General features: G+C 26.3%; 1 protein-coding gene across 1 annotated transcript in view; it reads right to left on the bottom strand.

Annotated features, from left to right (window-relative positions):
* Nucleotides 1-5,463: 5,463 nt before the first annotated feature.
* The window catches only part of scrt (scratch), a 66,289-nt gene continuing 54,452 nt past the window's right edge, over nucleotides 5,464-17,300 (bottom strand). Inside the window, exon 2 of the mRNA XM_075372875.1 lies at nucleotides 5,464-6,629. Coding sequence (XP_075228990.1) covers nucleotides 5,680-6,629 — 950 coding nt within the window. The 3' untranslated portion in view covers nucleotides 5,464-5,679. The remainder of the gene's footprint in view (nucleotides 6,630-17,300) is intronic.

The following is a 17,300-nucleotide window of genomic DNA, read 5'->3' as shown; positions in this document are numbered from 1 at the left end:
CAAATATAACAAAATAAATAAACTGGTCTTTTGGCTATTACGTTTAGATAATGGTGGGTAAAATGCTACAGAAAAATATAATATAAAATAAGAATTGTATAAATTGTTAAAAAATTAAACTTTTTCGAAATACTTCTGATTTTTTTTTCAATATCTCAATTTGTATCTGTTGGTTTCGAATCATTAAAAAATTGGAAAATGATTTTTAAGAAAATTTGTGACATCAATTTTTGACGAATAAAATTTAGTTTAAAATATTTAAAGCGTCTCATTAAAATAGGGAATAGTTTTTTTTATTTTGTTATTTGTTTCATTCGAAGAAATTGAATTTAAAATAATCGTAATTACCAGTATTCTATAAAATAAAATCGTCTCTGCTGATATATACCTTCCAGATTTCCACCCAATTACACCTCTTACATAATTAATTTTAATATTTTTTTTTTACATATTAAATTTATACAATAATTGTATTAGTTTTAGAAATAAAAATTTATCAATCGGTTACGTTCTGTGTATAAGGTAAAACACTTGAATAAACTTTCTTACATATTTTACTAAATTTTATAAACATTTTTTCAGCATCTATAAGGATCTATTAAGCACTGGCAATGTTTTAACATTTAAAAAATACAACAAAAAAAAAACATTAAAAAAAATTATTCTGTACAATTTAAAATCTACAATATATATTATTAATATTATTACACACAGTTTTATTTACTGAAATTAATTATTGCACTATCATTCCCTTGCAATTAATCAATAAATAAATAAACAACAAATTAATCATTACTTTTATGAACACAAATTTCTATATTTACAACTAAAGTTATTATTTTTTTTATTATAATAAATTTTACACCATATACATATATACTACATCATTACAATCAATAATATATAAAACTGGTATACATGTTATTTACATTGCTATATATTAATGAAATTTTTTAATGTTTATACAGTATAATGGATACATGGTACATGTAGTTACATGTTTATGACTGGATAGTAACTTGTAATTTTAGCGATAAAGTTTTGTACTTAAATTTTTTTTACGATTCAGAACTTTTTTAAAAATATTGAATGAAGAAATTTATTTTTTTTTAAATTAAAACGTTTTCTTCATATATTGAAAGGTATTATTAAACATTTTACTTTTTATCAAAACGTTTACTAAATGTATTCCATTATTCCTCGTATGCGTGTAAGTTTTAGGTAAATCGTTATGTAATACATGTATTACTATGAAATTTTTTATCGGCGGTTAATATTTCAATGAAATTATCCATTTTTAATCGATTACCACAACAAAGCCTGACCTTCCTAGGTTAATAACGTAATTAGTTTTATTCAGAGCGTTTCCGAACTTCAGGTATTGATTCAAGACTCCAAAATGAGCCAAAAAATGTTCATATAATTTTTTTTATTAATTTACTATTAATATCTATTATTAATAATTTTTATTATATTTAGCGAATGAAATAAAAACAGACAAAATTTATCAGCTTATATTACGGTATACAAGCGTACTGCCGGGTTAATTATCTGCAATGACTCGATTGCTTATCAACGGAATTTTAAAAATGAGGTGTCATTTTGTTTAAAATAAAATTCTTAATAAATTTAGTAATAAGTAAAAATTTAATCGACCAAATATTAAAAAGATATTGAAGATTATAAAATGGTCGCCATTTAAAATTAAAGACGGTGACGTTTTCATTTTTTTTTATTTTGTAGAATAGTCTTAGATTTGCCAAATTTAATTAGAGTAGGTTTACCCGTTTCTGAGAAATAACTTTTTTTGTTCAAAATGACGTCCAAAAGGAAAACAAAGCAAAATAAGAACTTACGTCGAAATGAACTTTTTTGCTCATTTTCATGTCCTGAATCGGTATCTGAAGTTTGGGGATTACCTCCCGGAACATTCCATATGAAGTAATGGTTACGATCACAATTTTAATCCTTACGATATCAATTTTATTTTATTTTAATACATCCATATCAAAATTTTACCGATTAAAAAATTTTTTCTTTAAGTATATGTTTTTAAAACTGTGTAAACAGATAGAACACGTTTATATATTATAGTACTTTTTTATTTTATTATTTTAATAAATAGAACATTTATTGTGATATCTTTTTCGTTTAGTTTTGAATATTATACATCGTTACCGATTAACAAAATTTTTCCCAAATACGATTGATTTTATTCCACTTTTAATTAATTTATAATTAATTAATTTTTATTATTACATTATTAAAACTTGTAAAAGAAGTTTTTATTTTTTAATAATTTTTCATTATAAAGAGAATAAAAATGATTCAGACATTTTATATATCGTTAATTTATTAATTAAATTTAAACTTATTTCAGTAATATGTTTCTTTCATATTTTCTCACTGTTATTATAGTACCATTAGCATTATACAAGTAATTTATCCCATACATAAATATGTTTCATGTAAAACAAATATCTTAGATTTAAAATTAATCTTTGGATTACCTAGCCGCATTTATGATTTTAACTACATTAATTTTTTTTTTTTTTTACATTAATACGTGCATTGTGTTTTTTATTTTGCGTGATTTTTTATTATAAATATAAAATATTAATCCAGTCTTTATTTACAGAAAAACGTTTTACTATAAAAATTTATAGCCGAATGATAATTATTATTATTAATATAAATATTAATACGATACAAAAATTGTAAAATAATATTTTATAATTATTATTTTAATTTATTTTATGTATAATATTACAAATATATTATATTAGTAATATTATATTGGACCTCAGAAAATATAATCTTTTTTTCTCATATAAGTTCCAAACACTTTATTTTTCTTCAAACAAAATTTTGATAAAATATTTAAAAAATCTGTTGCGTTTATTATACCAATTTATTAAACAAAACCTCAAATTACACTAGGCATTATAACAATATTAAATAATAAAATGTAAAATAAATATTTAAATCATTTAATATAAATTTTTTTTTTTTCGTAAAAAAGGAAGAAATTATTTTATCCAAATTTGAGTAAGATGGTGTTTATTTTACTGGATTAACAGATTAATTTTAAAAAATGGTCTAAGTACTAATCTAGGCACAACTATGTTTTTTTTTTTAATCTCTCATTTATCTAATTATATAATAATATTTTAATACTATTTCTATAAACTACTTTAAATCGTTGCACGTGAAACCCTTTTATTAATCTGTTGTTCGTTATTTCACAACAGTTTATTATTTAATTGTAAACAAAAAATAACATTATCATTGTATTTTATTTTCAAATAAAAATTACAAATAAATAATTATAGTACATAGAAATTTATAAAGCCTAATTACTTATCGATGTTATAATTAATTTTATAGTACGTATAATAAAACCTGTTACTTGACCTTGAACTAGTAAATACGGCAACTAATATTTTCTCTATAGGAGAGAATTTTATTTCCTTCACAACATATATTTTTTCCACGCATAACTACTAATTGTTATATTTTCTACATTAGCCCAAAGTCAAACGTCAGGAAATAAAATACATTTATTATTAAAATAAAAATTAATTATAATATCATTCATATTTTTACGTATGTTTTGTTTTCAAAAATATATATAAATTTTATTTTACTTTGCTAAGAATTTATCTTTACAGCACTTCATTTATGTAATAAATTATAAAAACAATTTATATATATATATATATATATATATATAATAATAATAATAATAATAATAATAATATTATAACCTTCTGTTTATATATTTATGACTTTAGAAAAAGCAACATTAATTCATTGTTTTTTTGTTTTTTTTTAATATTATATAACTTGATCTTATAGTTTTATAATACAATTTATAAATATCCTTGTAATTTTAAAAGTAACTTTATTAATATAAGTGTTTTTTATAAATATATTTTACGACTAATAATATCTATTTTTATATCAAAAGCTACATCCAAACGTTACTGAAAAAAAATAAAAAATAAACGATAGGCTTTTAATGCTTTCTTATTTAAAAAATACACATTTTATTCTATTTTAAGGGACTACATTTGAAAATAATATATTAGCAAGCAATTTACTCTCAACGATATTAAGCATATATTGCATATATACTAAAAATTAAAAGGTATTTTTTAAGTATTATATATCTGTATATACTAAAAATATTTTACAAACATAAGTTTAATCGTTATATAAGTTTTACAGCTTTTTTTTGAATGTATATAATAGATGTATATAAAGACTAGAATATATATTATGTAATTTAATATTATAAATCTAATGCGATTTGGACGGTGCAGTGTGGACTAGTCTAAGGCTGTATATTTTAGTACCACCCATTAATAAAAAGAAAAATCACCAAGGAATTTTTTTTTAAATTATAAAATATTTATCAATGATAGGCTATTTTTGTTCCTTTTGTTTTTACCCAAATATTTATAACGTAGTTAAAATAGTAAGTATTTTTTTGCACATTTTTAAATTATTAATTTTTAAATTTTAAGTAATCTTATATTATCCAGTATATATATTTTAAAAATGTTTTTACATATGATTATAGTTTAAACATAAGCAAACAATTTTAATTACAATTTCTAGATATTTTTTGTTTAATTTCAAATTTGGAATTCTAAATAATCTAATTGAAATTTTTAATAAATTTATAAAAAATAATAATTATTATTTAATAGAAAATTTCTTAACCGTAAATTTCAGTTTTTTTTTTCATACGATATATTTTAAAAAATAAAATTTTAAAATGAAATATAACCATAATTTAATAACGATAAATCAATTTTCTACTAATGAGTATTAAATTATAATTATTATTTTTTAAATTTATTAAAGAATGTCAATTAAATTAAAAAGAAAAACAGTCTACTACTCCATTTATTTTTTAAAAATTATTTATCGTTTATTGTGTATATTTTATAATTTCATAAACGAATAATGAAAAAAATAAATTTTGTAAATGAAATAATAGTTTTATTAAAACAAGTTAAATTAAAAGACGTTTTATTTTTTAATTAATCGTTTTAATTGTGATTTAGTTTTTCGGCCCAGTAAATCTTTTTATACTTTTCATAACATTTATTTATAATTAACAAAATAAAATAAATATAAGTTTGTTTTTTTTACGATAGATTTACATCAAGTAACGGTTTCATACATCGATCATCTTTAATTGAAATAATTATTTTATTGTGCAAAATACGATAAAAAAACAAACATAATTTTTCACCAAATTAGAAAATATTTTTATAATTAAAAAAAAAAATTTCTTCTTACATAAATAAATAAAAAGGAAGGGAATAATATGTAGATTATTAAAAGCAGCAAAATTATATTTCAAATACCGGGTGGTTTATACAACAATATTATTTAGTTTACCGATATTTCATATGCATCAACTATTTTACAATACTGAAATATACAAGACTAGAATAATATTACAAAGCTGGAAGCGATATTACTATTCGCTTCCTTTTACTAAAACCTAACGAGATCAATGAAGCGGCCGCTGTTAATAACTGCAGCGGTAAAAAATAATTTACAAACAAAAATAATGACTTTAATAATAATAATACTTAATAATAAATTATAATAGTATATGGAACGGAAGGCTACGATGTTTCTTCATTAGAGGTCTAAAGGTTAAGCGGTCGTGGGGTAAGCCGGACTCGTTGCGGACGGTGTTAAGGCGCTTTCACTTTCTCCCAAACAAGCGGATTCTAGGTGTTTATTGAGGTAGGATTTTAGAGCGAAGGACTTATGGCAGCGTGTACATTCAAAATTTTTATCCGTCGAATGCGTTTGCATATGCGCTCTTAAATTGGAACGGTCGGCGAAGGCTTTTCCACAGTGAGCGCAACCGTACGGTTTTTCCCCCGTATGAGATCGAAGATGTCCTTGAAGAAGCCACGGTCGTGAAAATAATTTACCGCAAACACCGCACGCGTGCGTCAGTTTATGCGTTAACAGATGCATCGCTAAGGCCGGCATACTGACGTAAGCTTTTCCACACGTGTTACACTTTTTAGCGGAACCGGAATCCAGGCTACGATGCGTTTGTTTATGCCGCGATAAATTGGACGATGTCGCATACTGTTTCCCGCACTCTGAACACGTATATTTGGGCCTAGATTCTTTCGGTCCTTGTTCCAACGTCGGAACGGTTTTCTTTTTCGATCTACCGTCACTCACGAAGAAGGCCTCGTACGTATACGCGACGGTTTTACCTTGGGGAGGCTTCGGTTCGAAGGCGGGTGTAGAAGCGCTTAAGTCGAGGATGGCGTGTGCGGCACTCAGGTCTTCCTCGGCCGGTCTCCATAGATTCGAAGGCCGGTCGTCCAGTGAATACGGTCGATATATGTCCTTCTTCTTAGGCGGTAGAGAAAGTGCCGCCCCTGTACTTGTGAAGCACATCGACAAAGATTTGTGCCTGGGAGCAGGCGGTGGTGGCGGCGGCGGCGGCGGCGGTGGTGGTGGTGGTGGTGGTGGGGGTGGAGGCGGTGCAGGTGGCTGCAATGTTGCATAGGAAGGCGGCGTGGTCGCAGGTTCCCGCGGTAGAAACGCAGAATAATGGGATAAATCTTGCACATAGCCTGCAACAGAAAGATACGAATGACCGTTAAAAATATTACCTTCAAAAACAGAACAAGCTCTCATTTACATCCATCCACCTACAAATAAACAAGCATACATACTATTAATATGACTGTAATAAAAGTTATTGCGATTTTTCGACATATTTTTCTGAAGTTTTGCGTGAGAATGATTAATAAAATAAATGTGAAAATTAATAAATTATTAATAAAATTAATAAATAATGAAGGTTCAATTACTGCGGTACTGTAGTACTTCAAAGAAAGTACAAACAATAATTACAAAAACGATTAATATATAGTGTTATTAATCAAATTTAAATGAAGACAATCACAAAAAAACGGATATAACCTCTTACATTAAAAAAATATTCACTTGTAATCTTTCTACCGAAAACAACATTAAAAAAAAAATAAAAATAAAAATATGGTTAAATAAAACAGTCTTTGCCGACCTCCATGGCTGAGTAGATAGCGTCTTGGCATTTCGTGCGGAGAACCTGGGTTTAAACCCCCGTCAGGCGTTGCCTCTTTTTTTCATGTTACCAATTTCCATCGGACTAATGACGTTAGCTGTTGAAAAATATTTTCTTCAAATTATCTAACATAACGTTATATTTCGAATTTTGAAAAAAATGGATTCAGATTTTCAAACATTATCTAAAATGAATATTTATATTATCTAACTATTTTTTCCTGATGATGGAATACTACCGAAAGCGCTCGAGTGATATTGTTTTTTTATTATTTTTATATATGATTTTATTAAGAATTTTGGAAAAAAAATTTTTTGAATCTTTTATCTTTGAAAATTTAGTAAATAATTCTATAAGTCTTTCAGAAATTGATCGGTAGTGCGTTAGACAAGACGAAAACAATTAACGTGGTTAATGAGAGCAATTGAGAAGCGGAGTGGGAGTTTCAGAAGTTAGCTAGTTTAAAGAGGGTCGAAGATATAGAAACGGCTTTAGTAACAGGGTACAAAGATAGGAGAGGAACTCCTAAAGTTAGTTCTCTACGTCCCAAGCGTGCGGTAGATTACAGCTTGTCTAACCTACAAGAGTATTGAACAGAGAGAGAAAGGTGTACAAATAAATAGAGAGAGGGAATGAGCCGGAGAGAGTAGTACGACACCGTTTTCATTGCAGCCATGCTTGCTGAGCTGAGCTTGCTGTTCCTGTTTGAATGTACTCGAATGTTGATGTCATCCACCCTGCGACTAGGTATTTGCATATTCTCTCTCTCTGCTTCACGAAGCGTCGCTAACGTTTTCATCCATATGCATTATTCCGTAAACAGAGTTTCGGATGGGAAAATTAATTTTCTAACTGTGAATTCAACAACAGTCCACTCATTCATTCTATTCGCATACGTTAATTTACATTATCAAAATAAATAATTTCACACGCTAATGACTTCTTTTTAAATAAATCGTTCGTACAAAATTCACGGTTTTAATTTATTTTACCAAAATTTCTAAAATATTAATAAAATTATTAAAAAATTGAATTAAAACATTTACGAAAATTTGTTTGAAAATATTTAACCGAAGTTCGATAAACTAGATTCAAATAATCTACAGTATATTTTTAAATTAAATTTATTTAACGCCGAAATAAATAAAATATTTTTTCGGTAAAAGTAATATATCATGCACAATGTTCATCTCTATATAACAGACCTAGTGGTCTGTTAAGTCTGTAGGCTAAGTCTGTTACTTAGAATATAAGCGTAATATATTTTATTTTTTTAAGGAAAGAATTAATAGATTCTGATGGAAGCGATAGACTCTGCTATAAAGTCATTTGGATAATTCAATATATAGCTGCTCAATAGATCTCTTCTAGTACGTAGATGTTCCGAGGGTTGCCGCATTTTCACTACTAATGGGGACCTGAAATACACTTATAATAGATGGAATAAGTAATAGAATGAACTACGAGAACAAAATAATCATCTTGTTCAATTTTCACAGCAGATGGCATATAACTCCAGAAATTAGTTTTATGTTCAACTAAAGAATCTGTCACCTATTTTGCCCGCAATTGCTTGTAAGATCGCACAATCTTTTACACAGATTGTTTGAATCAATAAATTATTGATTAATGTATAAAATTATTGATTTATTATTGATAAATAATTATAATTAATAATTTATTATTGATTTTATTATTTTAAAAAAAGCACTTAATATCATTCTAAAACAGTCTCTTGGAACACATCCTTGCCTATTTCTAAAATTCCATACTACGTGAAACAAGAACCCGAATTGGAGTGCATTCAAGTATAATTTATACATAGGCTAATTATTTATACAAGAGATGGAAATTCCAGTTTTATAAATTTACTTAAAAATATTTTTCTATTAATTTTCAGATAATCTTTAAATAAATTAGTTTTATAATATAGCTGGATTAAAAATAATGAAAGTGGTAAATTTAAAAATAAAATTTTTTTAAATTTTGAAAAATAGTATTTTTTAAATTTCATAAATGGATGTTTTAGAACCATAATATTTCATAGCTAATGATACTGAAGCAAATGATGCTAGTGGTACTTCTATTTACCGTTTTTAATTTATATTAATTAGTAAAAAAATTTGAGATACTATTCCATATAATTTACGTTAAAAAAATTTTATCTCAGTTAAAAGATGGTCGTAATAATCAATTCTCATCGTAATATTTTAAAATAATAATAACAATAATTTATAGTATAATTCCTTTCATCAATAACTTTATTTAATTACATACGTTATTCATAAATATGATAAAGATAAAAGTACCTTATAAAGTACATAATGGATTGAGTTACGTAAAAATATAATTAATAATAATCATAATATTAACGAAAGAATTGCAAATAAAGTAAAGGAAGTAGTTAAAAGAAAAACGGTATAAACTTCAGTGTAGAAAGGAAATGGATTTTGTAGAGAAAATAGGGATGAAATGTAATTCCAGCTCCTTATTCCACATGGATGCACGAATGTTGCTTGTAAACAATTCTAAGACTATTATATGCCGGGAACAAGCCTGTTCGTACGCAAACAACAAGGTTGGACCGACTGTACTACTGTACATCTACTTACAAGCATCCCGTTGGCTACAAAATTTACTCTTGTTTAATAATATATTACTAGTATGAATACTCCGTATTTCCTTTTAACTAAATCCTTTTATTTATTTATTTCGTTTTGGTTTTTTACGGTTTTAAACATTTTCTTAAAAATAATATTTTTATTCGGTTTCTTGTATTCATTTTTTCATATTCTACGATAATAATCCACATCGATTGAAAATTTATGTTATGCGATGAATTTTTTTAATTTTAATTTTTACCTTTCTTGCATCGTAATTTTGGTGCTATGCTGCAAGAAGGGAAGAATAATAAATAGTCAATAAAATGGGGTTCCAGTTTTTTTACATTTTTTAACGTTTGAAAAATACCAGGAACTCAAAAAATAAATGGGGGTTGGTAATTTTTGTTCGTATGTACGTACGTCAGCGTGTTTGAAACTTAATATTTTTTGACTCGGTTAACTGATTTAAATGAAATTTGTACATTCATATATGTAAATGGGGCAATTTGTCGGTAAAAGTTTAGGTTTAATGTCGTCCAGGAGTGAGAAAAAGGAATTGAGGTCAATTTAATCCTGACCTCTTGATCTGAAATGCTAAGAACTTTAACATATCCCAACTTTAAGCTCAGTACATACGTGCATGCTTTTCTTACTATTTTTAAAAAAAGGTTTTGCCCCAAAGATCTCCTCTTCTCCAAAATTCTAAAAAAAATCAATCTTTTATTTATTGCATATTTTTTTTAATGTCTTCCTAGGCATAGAAGTAGTACATGCTACCCTCCAAAAAATAATAAATACTTTGGCAGCTTGGCAGCAATATTGGTGGTGGGAAGGCGTTCAAATTTAAAAATATCGATTTTTGGGGTTTATTACCTTTAACAATATTAAAAGTTTAAATAATAGACTTTTAATAATAATATTACAATGAAAGTCATAATAATTCACTCCCATCTCCAAAAAATAAATTTTACGTAACTTTTTATTGGTTGTATATTTTTTAGTTTCTTTAATTTAACATTGTAAACGTAGAAAAATCAAAAAAAAATTCTTAGAAAGTGAGGAAGATAAACAAAAACATACGAAATATCATAATAATGAAAGTAAGTACCACTTACGATATATCGTTGAAAAACGATATATCATAAGTGGTACTTATTTTCACTGGTTTCAGAGTTATAGCCAAATAAAATTTTAATTAATGAAATATTTGGATTACAAAGACTTTTCTCCTTTTTTTTAACATTTTTTTAATTTACATATATTGATTTATTAAAAATTATTAACCTCTGATTGTAAATTAAAAAAATTATAATATATAACAATTCAATAATAAAAATAAAAATAAAAAAATGAATAAATATCAGAAGTTATTAATGAAATAAGATTTTATGTATTTTTCATTTTAAAAAAAGTGTACAATTTATTGAGAAAAAGTTATTGAATATTTAAATAGTTTTTTTTATTATTTGAACACATAATGATAATTTTACAATAAAACTTTATCAGAAATTAAACCCACGGCAAAAAGTAAATCTTAGATGATTTTTTCATGTATAACTATTTTTCCACTAAATAAGAAGAAATAAACAACGCGAGGACAGTATTACTACAACTTTGTTTTCAGATTTTTACTTCCTTGTACAAAGTAAAGAAAGTATTGTGATCGCGAAAAATTCCGGTTTTCAGATTTCAACGGAACTATCCATTTTGGTCATCCCCAAATCCATTTTGACTAGATTCGGTGTAACGTCTAGACGTACGTATGTATCTCGCATAACTCAAAAATGATTATGCGTAGGATGTTGAAATTCTGGATTTAGGATTGTTGTAACATCTAGTTGTGCACCTCCCCTTTTGATTGCAATCGACTGGATCAAAAGTGTCCAAAAAATCCCAAAATTAAAAAAAAAAATGGGTTTTGGACTTTTTCTTAACTGCAGTAATAAGCTCTTATTGGGAGTTTTTCAACGATATATCATAAGCGTACTTATTTTCATTGGTTTCAGAGTTATAGCCAAATAAAATTTTAATTAATGAAATATTTGGATCTTACAAGGGGAAGGCACATCGGTTCAAATCCGACTTTATCTCCTTTTTTTAACTTCTTTTTAATTTAAATATATTGATTTATTAATAATTTTTAACCTCTGATTGCAAACAAAATTACAATAAATAATATTTCAATAATAAAAATTAAAAAAAAAAATATCAGAAGCTATTAATGCAATAAAATTTTATGTACTTTTCATTAAAAAAAAAACAAAAAAAAAAATGTATATGTAATTTAATAGGCGTGCAAGGAAGTCATGTTGTGTCCACATCAAATTTTTTATTTTAAAAACTAGTCTAAAGAGTTTATATGCTCGTAATAGTATTACTTTTAAATGTATGCTTATTACGCGATAATTGTTAATAATGAAGTACTTAGTATCACGCAAATTGGCGTTATTAAATGTTATTTATTTTACGGTTTTTTGTTTAAATATTTATGTATGTAACTAAGAAATAGACAAATAACTTTAATTATGTAAGATTAATCTCGATAATGGGATTTATCGATACCAACGTAAGGAACTGGGTAATAATTAATTACAAATTCGTCATAAAACAAAAAAAAAAACAGAAGCAACAAGATTAACAATTTTTTTTTCAAAATATGCTTTAAATAAGCACGAAGAAAAAATCACGTTGAATAATACAATAATTAAAATTTTCTATCGTTGTTAGGTTATTGTGAAATGTTTCTCTTTATCACCGAACATTTTTACTTCGTTACTTCAACTAATAATTCCATACATTTTTAAATTATTATAATATTTATTGTAATGAACAATTAGAAAATCGTATACAGAAACTTACATGAATTTCAAATAACTTTATGAATTAAAAGTTACGGTGGTTTAAATACATAAGAAAATAGGTAGGAAGTTCATGTTCGGGTTTTGATGGAGTTTAGTTGAAGAAGATGCACCCTATCTGTCAAACTAAGAAAAGTTATCGTAAAGTGAAGGAAGAGAGAGAGAGTTAAATCTTACTAGATTCCGTATATCTCTCCCTGTTTCTGCAGCTAAAATGTTTTCTACCAACTTCAGTGTATATAGTATATGACAAAGTTTAATAAGATCTGAAAATGAATCTGTTCAGAACAGACAACTCGCTGCTGATGTTATTAATATTATTATTATTATTATTATTATTATTATTATTATTACTATTATTATTATCGTGATCTTACTATACAACTTAATATCAACTTCATCCAATGAACTGAACTTATTTGTTGGATATATGTAATAAGTTCGGATAATGCATTTCAAACACGCACACATTCTTGTTTTACTTTCAGAATATTACTCGTACATGTACTGTAGTATTAATTGATATTTTATCTTTACTTGCTACGCTAAGGAAACCATAAGAAATAAATACGTATTACTATAAAAAAATGTTTCTACTGTTATGTCTAAAGTGCTAAATTATCCAGAGTTCCTTTTAATTTTATTGTGTATTTGACACCAAGGCAGGAATGAAAATTTATAATTACCAAAAATATAACTAAATTAACTCATTTTTATTACATGAAATAGGAACAGACCAAAAAATAATTTTCTAGCTCAGTTAGTACCAAGAAACTTCCTAGAGGTACGACCCACATCCACAGAATCCTAAGAGGGAGAAGAAGAGATGAAATATAAAGAAAAGCTACGGATAGGTAAATGTACTACATGATCTGCTCACAAGGAAAAAGCCTCCTAACAATAAAAATCTATATAGAGAAAAAATAGCTTCGTGATCCTTTATAGTAAAGTGGATATTGATTTTCCTGTTATACGTTAAAAGATCAAGACATTTTTATCACAACGATTAGTGATTAACAATTTTAAATTAGTTAGCGTTAAAATTTGGTGTAAAAAATTTTTTTCTGCAAAATATTACCACACAGTTCCCATGTTCAAATTTGTTTGTATGTAAAAGTATCTAACTGGGTTATAAAATAGTGACAAAGAATATTTGAAGGTTTATTTTAGTCCTTCAACGATTTTCAGTAATTCCCTAGGTAATAAATTAGAAAAACCCTTTATAGATAACGCAGTTATAGATCAATTTGAAGATTTTAAAGTGCTTCTTAATAAAACGTCTGAATGAACTCTAAACATTTTCTAGTAACGGAACGTTTGATTTTGTATTATAGGAAACCGCAAAAAATAATACTCAACCACAGTCGGCTGGGTAGGTGATAATGTTACAAAAAATGCACATTCACATCTTTCGATATTTACATCGATAAGAACCAAAAATGATATTTTCCCTGTCAAATGTTTAACGTTTTTCATAAAGTAGATTAAGGCAATGTCCAAAAGCATAGACTATTTTTATGTGGTCTGATTTTTATTATTTAGTTTATATTTTTTATCAGCTTTAACTTGAAAAAATCTTATGTGAAAGGACGATCTTTTATTTCTCCCAATAATCAGAACCGGACACCTGCAACGATTTTAAAACTATTTTTTTTTTTTTTTTTTTTTATTAAAAGGAATATTTACGTAATAAATAATAAAAGAAAGACTCGATTTGAATTTTCAAAAAAAAGTTTTCCAAAGAAAAATTTTTTTGAGTATTTAGAGTACCCCCACACAGTAAGGAAAAAATGTTCTAACGATATGTTAATTAAACCATCCATTCACTTTTCTTTTTTTTTATAAGTATTTGAAAGTAGTTATAAAATTTATGATACTTTTTTATTAATAGAGATATTTTTATAGAACACATCGTGGTTAAGTAGATTAAAACAAAAAAAAAAAGCAAAAAAAAAAATTTTTTCTTGATGAAGCAGGATTTTCATAAGATTACGTTAAATTTAATTTAAATTAAACTAAAAGTGTTTAGTTAAATTTGTTCAAAATGCTTTTTTGGAATCAACTTTTCGTAAGTTTTGTTAAAAAAAATTACGCCAATAGCGATTATTACATTAAAATTTCGTGTAGAAGGTACATTACCTTATAAAAGTTTATTTTACAAAAGCTTTTATTTTCTAACTTTCGAAAGCTCTGTGGTTTAAGTTTTACTTCTACAAAGCACTATGCTCTAATCAGATATAAAATGTGTTTCATGTGTATTAAATTGTTTTTTTTTTAATTAAAAATTAAAAAACCTGAATCGGCGTTTGACCTAGAAGTGTCACGTGAAGATAAAGAGGAAACAGCTAAACGCAAGGTACAGGGAATTTCATTGGCTGCTACGGAGGAACTCAGGCCTCACATTATCCAAGAAGATCTTAATTTACAATGCTATCCTGCGCCCAATCTGAACGTACGGTGTAGAATTGTGGGGAACGACTAGTACTAGTAATGTGGAAATTATACATCGATTTCAGAACAAAGTAGCGAGGGTAATTGCCGAAGCTCCGTGGTTCACGCGGAATGATGAGATTCAGGATCATCTAGAGATCCCATCGGTTCGTGAGATTGCACAAAAGCGCAACGTCAAATACCTGCGGAGGCTTAAGAATCATGTAAACCACTTTGCAGTTAATCTACTCGATAATAGCAGAGACGTCCGACGGTTGAAAGGAGCCGATGTACTCAGGAGCTGAGGACTTAGGGTCTGCGTAACGGTTTGGAATCTAACACCGTCAAGTTTAGTGGTGTCGTATCTAATTTCTTGTTACTTCTCTTTCTTTTTCTTTCTATTTGTTATTAATGTTTGTTTTGTGGACCACATTGTGCTGAAATTAATGATTTATGATTTATGACTGAGCTGGATATTTCATATTTGACTTTTAAGTTTGCTTGCAACTGTTTATTTTGTATTATTTATTTTGGGGGTTCCTTAAGGACCTTCTTATCACGTGCGTTTGTTAGGAAACTTACTTATGGCTCCCCAGGTGAACCGACTGTAATTATAATTATTATTGAGCAAAAAAAGAAAAATTAAAAATATGGTGAAGAAATTAATATATACATATTTTTTTTTTTCTAATACGTTTCAATTTGTTGTAATTGTAACATAAAATATTATATAGTTTGAATTTAGACTACATTCCTTATTCAGCTTAAATTCTCTCTTTCTCTCTCTCTCTCGACACACACAAAAAAAATATATATATATTTAAAAATGAATGAATGCGTTTAAAATACATTAAACACACACACACACACACACACACACACACACATACATACAATATTGAACAATCGTCATCCCTGTCAATTATAGAATTTTTATTCATACACTACAAAATTTACATTTTCTGTATTTCCACGCACACGATTCATGCTAATGAGGCGAATTAATAGTAAAACAGAATTAAGTAATTGTTAATTTTTTTTTTTGCAGAGATCAATAATGAAATATTAGGAAACACGGAAAATGTTTCTAAATTATTAAAAGAAAATTTATTTTGATAATATAGTAATACACTAAAACATTAGTTTATTCACAGAAAAAGACGACCGAGTTTCTTGTAAAACGTTGCCTAATATTTAATTTATGTAATAATTGTATTTAAATTTGTTGTCTCTGTCTTGTTTTTTTATGTTGTGACTAAATTATTCAAAACTCAATAAAGTTAAATCCAAATATAAAAATTCTCATATAATAATAATAATTTATGACTATTAATAATATACAATAGTTAGAATGTAAATACCAACTTAAAATAAATTATTAGTAAATAAAAATTCTAATAAGTATTTTCTTTATTATAAAAATTAATTATTGTTAAAATTGTTAGGATTAATATAATAATAACGTTTAAAAATTATTTAGTACAGTCCTGCACCTAAAAGTAACATCGTATAAAATGATAAAGTGCTGTCTCTATAAAAACATGTTTATGAACAAGTTAAGGTCTACCATAAATGTCACTATAACTATACGATCTAGATAAGAAATAAAAGCTTTGCTTTTACGAAATGCTACCGAATAATTTATGTTGTATCATTAAAAGAAATTTTATTTATTTTAAACTGTATCATATAGATTAAGTGACGTAATAAATTGTGCAATTGGGCTTAATTTTGTCAAAAAGAGTGAATGAAAGATATATAAAAATTAATTAAAAAGGAAATTTTAATTTAATTTTATTTTTATACGGTAAAAATAGGTTATTATCGCTTGAAAATTATGAACAACGAAAAATTTTACTGTAAACGAATCGGGTAAAATTCATGAAGTATGAAAAACTTTATAAAATTCCATGGAAAGCTATTAAAAACATAAAATCAAAACAAATTTTTGAAGCACAATTATTTAAAAATGAAAAAAAAATTAATTTCAGCTACATAAGCCAAAACACTCCGTGTTTTCTTAAAGTATGATATACTGATGACAGAGTAACTTTTTCAAGATGACGTCTTACTCTGAACCTTTCGTTATACAGAGAAATATTCCTGAAAATCGCTTACAAAATATTTGCTTAAAATTTTATAAGATTGAAATCAGAATTTTTTTTTGGTAAAATCTACCCGAAAAAATAAAATAAATAACATTTTGCCAGAACTTTTATAAAAAAAAATTATTTGATTAATGAGTCCGCCAAGTAATTTTTTTTTTCAAATAATATCTTAAGGTTATACTTGCCTAAACTGGAA

The sequence above is a fragment of the Lycorma delicatula genome, chromosome 8 (genome assembly GCF_047948215.1).
Source record: "Lycorma delicatula isolate Av1 chromosome 8, ASM4794821v1, whole genome shotgun sequence".
Lineage (NCBI taxonomy): Eukaryota > Metazoa > Arthropoda > Insecta > Hemiptera > Fulgoridae > Lycorma > Lycorma delicatula.
This window is presented reverse-complemented; position numbering and strand designations above follow the sequence as displayed.